The 11,911-nt window shown below is 46.1% G+C and overlaps 1 protein-coding gene across 1 annotated transcript in view; it reads right to left on the reverse strand.

Moving 5' to 3' along the window:
• PRPF31 (pre-mRNA processing factor 31) overlaps positions 1–11,911 on the reverse strand; it is a 571,659-nt gene that overhangs the window by 43,935 nt on the left and 515,813 nt on the right. The window contains exon 13 of the mRNA XM_069637987.1: positions 6,105–6,203. Within this exon, the coding sequence (XP_069494088.1) occupies positions 6,105–6,203 (99 nt within the window). The remainder of the gene's footprint in view (positions 1–6,104; positions 6,204–11,911) is intronic.

Raw genomic sequence — 11,911 nt, forward strand, 5'->3', positions numbered from 1 at the left:
CCAGTATTAAAATGAATATGCTTGGCATCCCTTAGATCAGGATAATGTTACGGGGAAGACAAAGGGGATCAATACAATCTAGTTTCTGTTTACACGTCACTCATTTTCAATAATATACAAGTCTCTGGAAGGCCACGAGAAGTCAGTAACATATCAAAAGACCAGAGAAGCAGGTCTAATAGAGTTAAGGATTGGGCTTCTTTTAAGTGTCACCATATTTTCTGAAAGATGGATTTAACCACATAGCCTCATTCTCTGAAGCCCTTACATATCTAGTGAGATACGGAAACTCCCAAACCTTGCCCTGAGGTTGATCGCCATTGGCATCCTAGCCCCAGGATAAATTGAAAGCCTTCATATGTCGGAGCATGGTTATCAGTTAAGAAGTTAAATCGTACCGAAGCTTAGGGATGAAGTAAATTTTAATTGCGTAATAGGACCACTCCAGGATATCTCCTTGGATTTCATTTGGACAAATGGTGGACTAGTTAACCAGTAACCCCAGGCCATTATCTTTATATAAAATCTATGGAGCTTTGGTTAAATAAAACCAAAGATGGCAGAGCAGTGAATTTTTCAATTTAAAGGAGTATAGTAGACATTTTACAATTCCTAAGGCTTTCTACAGGAATCCTTAAACCCCAAAAATGATGTATTGTTATTACATGTATTAAATGTTCAAACTTGAAAAAGTTTGGATAACAGCAGTGGAAGAGAGGTCAACAGGCTATTTAACAGGAAAATGATGGTCTCTGCTGTTGGGGAGATTTCTGAACAACCCACTGGTGAGGGCTGTGCAAGAATCTAACCTAATTGTAGAACATCATACCACCCAAAAGCAAAGATCACTCTCCAAATGGTAGCTGTTGGGAAAGATGTTCATTCTGCCACTTTCCTCCGATAGACTTCTATGGGACACCCTATCTTTTTGCTATGGCTAGCTTGCTTATCTGGCCTCTGCTTTGCTTCCCTTGATGTTTGCTTGTTCTTATGGGGTAAACTGATTAGTCCTGAAGACTTTAGATTTCTTTCATTTGTTGCAAGTGCACACATCACCTTAAATGCGAAGTGCGGTTAGGATACTTTGTATCCTGATTTTTTGGTTGTAACTTTGTGGTTATTATTACGTGTCCAGAATGGGCTGTTGGCAGTGGCTGTCCATGATTGGACAAGCCCCTCCCAGTTTGAGTAGTGCAGACCCTCACCATTGGTGTGCCTGGTGGCAACTCCAGTACTGGATAATAGGAGGACTCCTGCAGCCGTTTGACAGATCTTCATAGGGGTCTTGGCTCCAATGATGAAGTGCAGCATGCTAAAGGCCAGTGGACATCAAATGTAGCGGACCAGCATCGACTCCAGCCCAGTCCCAGTGAAGCCCTGCTCTTCTGTCGATCTCAAGAAGGCCCTCATTGGTGCTTTGACTCCTGGACCGGTGGGAAAAACCTGCCCCAACTCCTGCTCGAGGATCCGTGCCTTGAGCCATCAGAAGTGTCCCTCTCCTGGACTATACCTCGCTGCAGCTGTCGCCGTTCCAAGTGCATACTTGGAACTTAGTGGATCTTCCAACTTGTACAACAGACGTCTGCTCTTGCAGTTTCAGCCTCCTGCACAGAGGAAAAACTCTGCTGGGTCTGTTAATTTCTTCATCCTAAAAAGATCACCTGTTGCCCCCCTGATCATGGTGGCGCCCATCAGAACCAATGAGCTTTGTGTGTCTTGAGGACTCTGGAGTTGCCCGTCCTGTGTAGGACTGCACCTCTGCATGCCACAGGTGTCAGCTGTCCAGTCTTCAGAACTATATAACCATATACTGAACTGCGCACTAGCCTGACCCAATTGAGACGGACCTCTGCACCCGTGGTCCCTGGAATGGATACATTGAAGAAAGTGGACCCACCTGAAGTTTTATTTTGTTTTTTTAATGGGTAACGTTTGGACACTAGAGCTCACTTCCTACCAGGGCTGGACTTGCTAAGTGATAGGGGATTGGTCGTAGGTCCATCTGTTGGTATTCTAGCTAAATGACCTACCTGTTTTTACTGGTAATGAAAGTGAGTTTTCTATGTCTCACTTACTTTAATACACAGTTATTGACAGTTGCTTCTGCTACAATTGCATACTATTTCTAAAAGTAAAGTGTTGGTTTTCTCTTAGAACCACCAAATGTAAAAATGTACATCTATTTTGATACTAGTTGTCTGATAATACTTATCAAGAGTTTTCTATTGCTAAAAAGGCCGAATAAATAATTGTTTATGTTCTATATTTATGTCTAACTGGAATTATTGGAGCGCTCTGTGTGTCTCATTGTAGCCCTAGACCACTCATGCCCCTCAAGCCTTAATTCTCTGCTACACTAACTTGACTGGGTTTGGCTAAGCTTCAGTGTCTTTCCTGACAACCATAATAAGTTGGTCCCTCAGAACCCAGCCCAGGATCGATTCTGAAAATACATCTTAAGAGTAGCTATAGCAGAGCAGACTTGTGTGCTCTCCTGAAACTCCTGGCCATGTGCATCACCATCCCAGAAGTGGGGGCACACTTCTGCTGCTGGAGACTAAACAGTGCTGCTTTTTGCATCAAATGTCTGCTCCATCTCCCGTAGCGAAAGGTCTCACTTGGACAAGTCTTTACTTCAAAGGAACCTGTATTGCCCAGAGTACAGCTTAAGGTAGACCATCAATCATCTGCTGACTTGATATGAATTGAGCATTCTTCAATGCGTACTTGGCTGATTGGCGGTCACCTTGGGGCGGGGTGGTTGGGGGGGGGGGGAAATCTGCGACGTAGTCTGCACCATTGGTTCATGTCTTCACCATGGACTCTGCCTACAGACCATGAGTCGCTACAACCTTTGATCCAATACTGGAATTCACCTCATGTATGTACATCTTCCTGATCTTCTGCAATGCCTTTTAATCTTGGGGTCTTCCAACTTCTAAGCCGTTAGTCCTGTTCTTCCCTGCCAGGGGGCCCCATCCTTTCCACATCTTTTTTTCTGAGCACCGAACCATGACATTTGCCACCAACCCATCTTTCCATCTCAGCATTCTCCTTCCTTGAGCATTTTTGTAAAATCTTGATCTAGATCACTTTTGGTGGCGGTCCCTTATCAACATGACCCTGAAGATTGCCTACTGTGAGAAACCTGAAGGTATGTTCCCCAGGTAGAGCCCAGGAATCGCTTATCCAGGTGTCTAGGACACAGCCATCACTATTGGATCCAGTTCCTGGAGGTGGCCCAGTGGGGGAGGATCTCCTGGGTAGGGGAGACATGGGTTATGCTTGGGAGTATATGTAAGGTGAGGCGTGGGTCTGTACAGAGGAGGAAGAGGACGAGATACCAGAGGCCTTTGTAGGTCAAAATACATCCGACTCCCTCCCCACATTAAATCTCTCCTACCCAAACTCAGTTCTTCTGTTCCCTGTCTGAATACTCCCAATCATTCTTCTTCCCGTCCCTCTGATTATTATTTTCTGCACTCCCAACCTACTCCGGTAAAATACTAGAAGTACCTCATTGACAAAAAGATAGCAGATCTGGGGAAGAGCGCGTGGTATTACATGGCCTAATCTAGGAGCACTGGTGAAATCGGCCCATTCCCGTCGACACGGAAAAGGGGCCTGGGGAGTGGCACTGGTGGGTGGAGTCAGGCGAGCGAATACCCCCATGAGCCTCTAAATTTAAAGGGTTAGAAGGTTTTTTCCTGGTGAAAAAGGTACCGCCTCCCGTCCCTAGCGAGGGACGCCCATACAGTATGGAGGAAAGGGGACCGGACGTAAGAGTAACACCCTTGAACTGTGATTACATGTGTGTCGTACTTGTTACCACCATGAACTCCTTACACTCCACTGCAGCTCCCCTACAAAGCTGGTAACTTTTGACAGTTGTATCCACAACTTGGGAGGCCTCCACCCCCTCCCCCCCCCCAATGCCTTTGGTCCTGTTGATGGGTAACTGTCCTTTACACAGGAAAGTTTGAATGCGGCAACCCCCAGCGATTGACTGAAAACCAAACATTTCAAAGCATGCCTCCTGTGAGTGGGAGGGGAGTGCACCCTCAGCTTCCACAACATACTATTTAGGTACTATGCATCCTTAGTTAAGTCAAACTATGATTTTGATGGAGAGGACACTGTCAGCTTGAACAGTGTCTGGGAACACCAGACTTCTTAGCGACCAGCTGTAACTGAGGAACCAGTGCTCCATTGCCCTAATCGTGCTGGCAAAGCTGGGTAGCAAATGTCAAGGCTTCCCTGTTACCAACAAAGGCCTTGCTCAATGCCCCTGCATAACCCGACACAGACAAGAGCAGTGGACACCCCAAGCATCATAATGGATATCACTGAAGGCCTGTTAAAACCAGGTAGGAACCAAGAACCTTAGAAGTATCCTTGGAACTCCAGGAGTTCAGGTTTTACCTTAACTACAACCGATTGACCCTCAACCCAGCCTGCAGCAAACTGGTACCAGACCATATCAGCAGCAAACATCACAGCTGCACCTTAGCCAAGCAACAGATCATTTTTGGAGCAGGAACTCTGCAAGTGGGTCTTCAAGCTGTCAACCAGCTTGCAGAACTTTTTTTTAAATCGCCTCAGGAACTGTGACCTTCGCAACAAGAGCCGCCACTATAGACCTTTGAATTTGCCCAGTACCAATGCCAGAACCAACAGCATTTACCTACAGGAGTTGTATCCATCTTAAATATTGAACCAACACCAAATAGAGGGTATTGCAGCATCAGGGCTGTATCCTGCTCTGACAATCAGAAGCTGGTTAGTCTCTCATTCATTCCTATGAAAGACTCACTAATTGAGCCAACAAGAATCCTAGGAGCGTGGACTATCAAACTTGGAATCTGAATACTCCAGATTACATACAACATTGCCGGGCCTTAAATGGTAAGACCCCGAAGTATGACCAGGCTCATTCTTAACGTTTATTTACCTATAACCTGCAGGAAAAAGTACTTACCTTTTCAAAAGATAAAGTACTATGTTTAAGCATCCTTCTGTAGACATTGCATAATTAACCACAATTTTTAATAAGGGGGAGAACATGGCATGCAGCATTTTCAGTCACCAAACCAGTAAGCAGTTACTTCTCATACCTTTAATCCAGAATGTTTTTAATGAACAAAATAATGAAAGCACTAATGCATATGTTGGAATTATGTATGAGCTACTGTCATTGCTCTGGTGTTTGTAATTGCTTGAGATTGTGAGGAGTTTCCTTTGTGCTTCTGGGACCCGTTCGTGCGTTTCTTTTTGATGCATTTAGTTGTTTTTGTTCTTTGTATTTTGGCTGGTATTGTATGTTAACGCCGTGATGCCTACGTGCTAGTTTGGCACTATAAAAATATCAAATAAATACATATGTGCTATACTGTATATGTGATGTAGCTTTAACCACCTTGCACCCCCTTTAAGAGTTGCCCTTGACTGCTCAGCTATTGCTACCACTAGGTGAGCCAGGGAAGCTTGGTGAAAATACCAGTTCCATAGATATGGATCTGCTCCTCATTCTCTGAATAGAGCGCAGAGAAAATCTGTCCTCACAAGTAAAAAGCCAATGATACAAGGCAGTACCCAATATCATTCTCAAGGGCTTCCTTCTACAAAACGGAGGCATCCACACAGTCAGCTAAGCTGTGCTAGAATACCTGCAATGGGAACAGGGTGCCTTTTGGACACCTTAACCCAGAGAGGCTGATCGCGTCTCATAGGTACATTTGGGATTTGCATCCATCTTAAAGCCTTAGATGAGGACGCAAAGAAAAACACTGAAACCAAGCAAAGAAAATGCTGATAAATAAAGGAGCCTTGTTCTAGAGGTACAGATTACGACTATCAACCTTAAAGCAATGAAAGTTGATGGGAAGAAAAGATACTCCACAAGGAAGGCCTTTGTCTGATAAAGAGGCGATCAGAGGTATGCAAAATGTGTGATCTTGGGGCGCACTTGAGCTTTTAATCCAAGTATTGCAGACAATGGGACAGTATTTTGTAAATTCAGTGCATTCGTTTACCAGAATTCAAAAATTCAAATTGAAAATATCAGACAATTGCCCAGATAAGCACTAGATGCACAAAGTTCTGACCTGGAGTGGGGTGAAAGCCACACTGGACGCAGTCCCCGATGAGCGATCCCGCACAGTGGACTTGCCACCGTACACCATGCTCTGCTTCTGCAGTGTACGCTACACACAGGGAAAAGAAAAGAACAGCTTAACAGACCCGAAACAAAACCTTAAACATGCCTTCAGTTTCCAGCAGTCCACCACTTTCACGTGTTGGCTATTGATTGTAAATATACTTTTAATATAAAACATTGACTTCCACATTTATATCACTTGGTTAAGAAGTTCAGTTTTAACCTACAGTGCTGTAGCTATTCTATTTACATACACAATTTATTTTACTCTTGTCAATTGTAAATTTTCACTTTCCTTTAGCATGTGCTATAATAGTGGGCCACGCAAAGAAAAGTCCTTTACACTTCTGTTCCATTACCCAACGACCAATTTCACGCTTTAAATCTACATCATTCCGGGTGTGTCCATTGCACAAGAGAAAACATCAATTTACTGCAGCAACTTTTCAAATAGCATTTTCTGTCCTTGCAACATGTATCCAATATGTAACATTGTGTTCCGTCAGCTCAACTCCCATTTAATTACTTTATGCCAGGGTGTCAGATTATTGCACTAGAAACTGCGGTGATGCATGCTGTTTTAACATTTCTGCCGACGATTCAGAACACAGTAGTCCTAAAGTAACAATTCAACAGCATCAAATCCAGACCCTAAATGCTGAAATCCCTATGTGTCATAACAAAAGTCCTCTGGTTAAGACCTAAGAAGAGCAGTAAAGGATAAAGAACAGCAACCTTTGCATTAGAAAGGGTGTCTATAAAAGGTAGTCATATTTTTGGCGGGCAGAGAAGTCAAGGGTCATAAGGGGAGCAGTGTGGCAGTGAGGATCAGCTTACTCGCATTACACAAACAATGGAAGGACCACCGAGTAGGTTCATTAAAATATACTTTTATATAACGTTGAACAGAAAGGATCGCTAAAACAAAAAACACAAAAAAAGAAGTCCAAATCAAAAGTAATCAGCAAATTAGAAATGAGGAGTTCTGTCCAAATTCCTGTTTTGGGGTGTTTAAGGTCACTAAGACCCCTCAACAGTTTGCTTTTTTCCGGTATGCTTGTTTGGATCATTGACCTTTTTGGCGGCCAGAGAAACTACTCCTGAAGGTCCCCTGCCATTACAAACCTTATATATTACTCATTTGGTTGCCCACAAGGAGCCCTGTCCCATGGGTGCTTCCTGGCTCGGGGTGCAAGCCCCTGGAACCAAATCCTAGAAACTGCACCCATGTAAAGAATCCCATTTACCATCTTGCTCCGTGCTGCTGGAGCCGTTCTTCACAGAAACCACCGGCATGAGTACCTACATGTTTGGGTCCTGGGGTGGGCAGCTATTCTTGATACTCATCTCTCTCAATCCCCCCCCCCCAAAGGTCCATCTAGTCCGGGTTACATATTTTTGGGAGGCAAGTCTTCCCAACATTCTCAATAGACTGTTGGGTGTTCTTCTGGGCCCATGATTCTTTTTTCGACCTCTGGAACAGTTCTTCAGGACCTTTCCTGGGGTTGAAGGCCATGGAATTTGCACCTTAGGGTTAAGATCGGACTTGCCTCCACTAAGGCGAATGGCCCACTGACTTCAAATTATTTCCCATCAAACTTTGAACATGCTCTGGAACTCTGGTACTTAACCCTGGCTCTGGACATTTTTCAAACAAGGTGTTCAGTGAACTATGGACCAAGTATTAAAATTGTGTCACTTACCATTGAGTTTTAATTGTAAAGTCATGCCCTGCATTTCAACATTGGTAACTAAATATTTTTCCCCGGAATGTAGGATTAAAGTTACGGTTTCTAAAATGTTCATGGCCCAGGGCATCTGAATAGTCATCTCCCTCATCAACTTCCTCCTACCCTCCCTCTCCCCTTTCCGTCATCCCTCCGGCACCTCTACCATCTCCGATGGGTGTACCACACGCCTGTACCCTTCCTCGGAAGATCTTCAAAAGTGGCAACCTGCTCCAGTTGCCCTCAATTCTCGCTCTGCCGTCAAACACTCCTCTCACATCTGCCGCCTCCTGGGAGATCCTTGTCCTAGATGTCCTGGCTCTCCGAGACATGGTCCACTGACAGCTCTGTCACGAGTTTTGACACTAACCTCCCTGAGGGTTACACGATCCTCTCTAAACCCAGCATTAACCGGCCTGGCAGTGGAGTGGCCTTTATTTTCTCGGTATCATGTGATATTCTCCCCAACAATAATATTGCTGTATATATGGTCGTGGGGTAAGGCCATAGGTGATATTATTGGGGATAATTTATGGTGTTATTGGGACTGGGGGTTGCGGGGGTGTCCACCGCTCCATGAAAAGAAAATTATGGGGTTGCAGGGGTGTCCCCCACAGGTTCCATGGCTTAATATCGCTGTAAAAATATGGCGATATTTTTGTGGGGATATTAACACATGAATCCTCCTCCGGGTCTTCACGCAACCTCAGACACTTTCCCTCTCCATTCTTACCTCTGGTCCGACGCACTTTGCCGGACACACCCTGGCTGCTCATCTCCGACCTCCCCATTTCCAATTCTCTCATTACTCCTCTAGCCTGGTCTGATCATTCCCTCCTTATCTGGACCTACTTGGTCCTTAGACTAAGACTTCACCTGCACAGCCAGCTTCCTTCTCTGTCTTTCGAACGATGAAGCGAGTGTCAGCCGCCACTTTTGCCACCACCTTCACTCCCCCTCCTACTCCCTCCACGGATTCTCGCTCCGACACAGTCCTCTCTAACCTTCAGCCCTCCATTTCCAACACGCTTGATATCTTTGCCCCTGTCCTGAGGAGCCGCATGAAACTTGTGTCCAAATGCAACTGTCTGTATGATTCTGATCAGGCCGCTCTAAAACGTTAAGTGCTGAGTGGAAGTGGAAGGCTTCAAGCACATCCTATGACAAACTGGCCTGCTGCACGCTCCAAAGGCAATATAGACTCACCATCTGCTCCAAGAAGCCACTAACAATACGGCCGAACTCTTCAAAATCTGCAAGGAACTCACCAACCCTACTGCAGTCTCCACCCCCCCCCCCTCCTACCCCCTGGCACTCTGTACTTCTCTCGCCTCTCACGTCATATCCAAAACTCAGGACTTCCTCTCCTCACTTACCCCTACTTCATGTCCTTCTCCTTCCCCTTCTTCCAGGTGCTGCATTGCTCCTCCAGAACCATCAAGGACAACATTACCTCCCTTGCTCCAGCATTGGCCGATTTCTGCAATAACTAATTTGCCACTGGATGCTTCCCCTCAACTCCTCAAGCACTCCCTTGTGCACCCTCTCTTCAAAAAGCCTTCTTCTGAGCCTTCCTGTTCAGCAAACTATCACCCTATCTCCACTGCCGCCCCCCCTCCTGGGCAAACTCTTGGAGAAGCTGGCCATCTCCCAGCTTGTCCACCATAATGAATCCGTTGGTTGCCTCTGCAACCATCAGTCTAGCTTTAGAGCTGCCAGAGGCACAGAAACTGCTCCATCCTTCTTGACCTCTCCTCTTTACACGGTCAATCATGCCATCCTTAGAAAGCAGCTCCTTGGCATCACAGACCTGGCTCTGGACTGGTTGACCTTCCTCGGACCGACCTTCTCAGGATCAACTGGGTCCTTGCCTCTCAACCATCTCACTCTCCACCTGTGGTGTCCCTCAGGGCTCTATCCTCTCACTCTGGCTCTTCAATATCAACCTTGCCCCTCTAGCCCATCTGATCTCGACCTTCTCTATTATCCTGATGAGCTGCAGCTCTCTTTCAAGCTACCCTCCTCTACATCCTCCTCTTCCTCTCTCATTCCTAACTGCCTGTCGGCTATTCAGGCATGGTGCACTAACGACCCCTGCTTTAACGCCAGAAAGACAGATCCTTCTCATTGGGACCACTGCTCCTTCTTTCCCTCCCATACTCTGTCCACGCTTGCATGAAGCTAGAAACCTTGGCGTCATCTTAGACTCCTACCTAGCCTTCTCTCCCCACATCTTGGACCTGACCAAGAAGGCCCATTTTCAGCTACACCTCAGGGGCATTCTCCCCTTTCCTCACCTTCCGACAGAAACTCAACATCTCCAGAGCTCTGGTTCTTTCCAGGCTGGACTACTGCAAAAGCCACTTCATCAACCTGTCTAACTCCTCCCTTCACCACCCCCCCCCCCGCCCCTTTCAACTAATCCAGTACAGGACTGCAAGATTTATCCTTGGCCTCAAGCCCAGGGACTGTCTCTCCAGCACTTAATCTCCACAGGCTCCCGGTTGCTGTGAGGATCAAATTCAAATCCCTCTGCATCACCCACAAGGCTTTCTGGTGCTTGGGACCACGCTATAACCATTTTTCTCTCTCCAAATACCTCCCTGCTAGAGCCCTTCGCTCATTACGCTCCAACTCTATGCAAATCAGGCGTTTTCCCAAGCAGAGTTGGATGTAGATCTCTCTCCTCTGCAGGTGCCCCCCTTTGAAATGTCCTCCCTGCCCCTCAGACTTGAGCCAGATCTCCTTAAATTCCTGAACGCCTCCCTTCCTCTCCCCCTCCCTGCAAATGTCCCCTCTGCCTGAAACAGGTGGCTTGGTCCCTTCACTTCAGAGTCTTACAGGGCAGCAGCCCCCCCTGTCCAGTCTACCACTGCACCTGTTCCCCCTGTATTCCTTTCCCACCCTCATCTTGCACTTTCCCACACCGGCCCCCATGCCTAAACTTGGCAGGTTGGCTTAACCCCTTGGTGCCATCTGAACCACTGAACTACCTTCCCGTCATTTTCATTCTCCACTTGCCCCTGTCCACCTGGCCCTCCTTTGTACTCTCAATCTCAAGGGTGCTTCCTCGCAGCCCCAGCACCTCCCCTTGCATGTCTAGGAACTGCCCTTGCACAATCTGAATGTCGTATCGCCTATTAGGATCTCTAACTTTCCCTACCTGTTCCCTCCCCACCCGCTGCCTTGCTGCGCCTCGAAACACTTGTGTATAGGCGCATAACAGCATAACAAATTAATAAATGCAAATGCATTCTTGAAAGCATTTGGTTTGACACCATTTCATACACTCAACGGCTTAGTTATAATATGCCCTAGTGCAGGGGTCTGCACCCTACAACTCTCCAGATGTTTTGGACTACAACTCCCACAATCCTTCACCACTGACTATTGTGGCTAGGGTTGATGGGAGATGTAGTCCAAAACACCTGGAGAGTTGCATGTTTCAGACCCCGGCCTTAGGGGTTAAAATGAATGGAGTATGGTTATAGTCCTTAGGGATTTTCAACATATTTTGCCTCATTGGTCAAAAAGGTTTGAGATGCTGACCACCAGATCTAGGGTCTTTCACATACCAGGGATGGCCAGCCTTTAGTACACTGCACAGAATTGTGCAGGTCTAAAAAGGATAGGTGTTGGGGTGGGGGGGGGGGAGGGGGAGAAATGGAGGGAAGTTAGACCTACTGCTTGTTAGGTTTTGTGATTTCCTTACTCCCACCACACCCTGTTAATTTATACTTGCCCCGTTTCTTTGGCAGTGGATGGACATACACCAGGGAACTATGAATGAGTTATGAAGGGCAGGGTCAAAATATACTAACACAAGCTTCATGGCAGAGTGATAAATGAACGCTAGAAATTATTTCAATTAATCCATCTTCTAAAGCAAGTATCAACCAGTCTGCAATTTAATTAGTCTCAATGTATTGCATCAATCGACAGTGAACCTAACACCTATACATGTTGTCGTTTAGCAGAACTATGCAATTCAAAATTATTTCACAGTCATAATCTCTCTCTCTCTCTC

The sequence above is a fragment of the Ambystoma mexicanum genome, chromosome 1q (genome assembly GCF_040938575.1).
Source record: "Ambystoma mexicanum isolate Mex_15411 chromosome 1q, UKY_AmexF1_1, whole genome shotgun sequence".
In the NCBI taxonomy this organism is placed as follows: Eukaryota; Metazoa; Chordata; class Amphibia; order Caudata; family Ambystomatidae; genus Ambystoma; species Ambystoma mexicanum.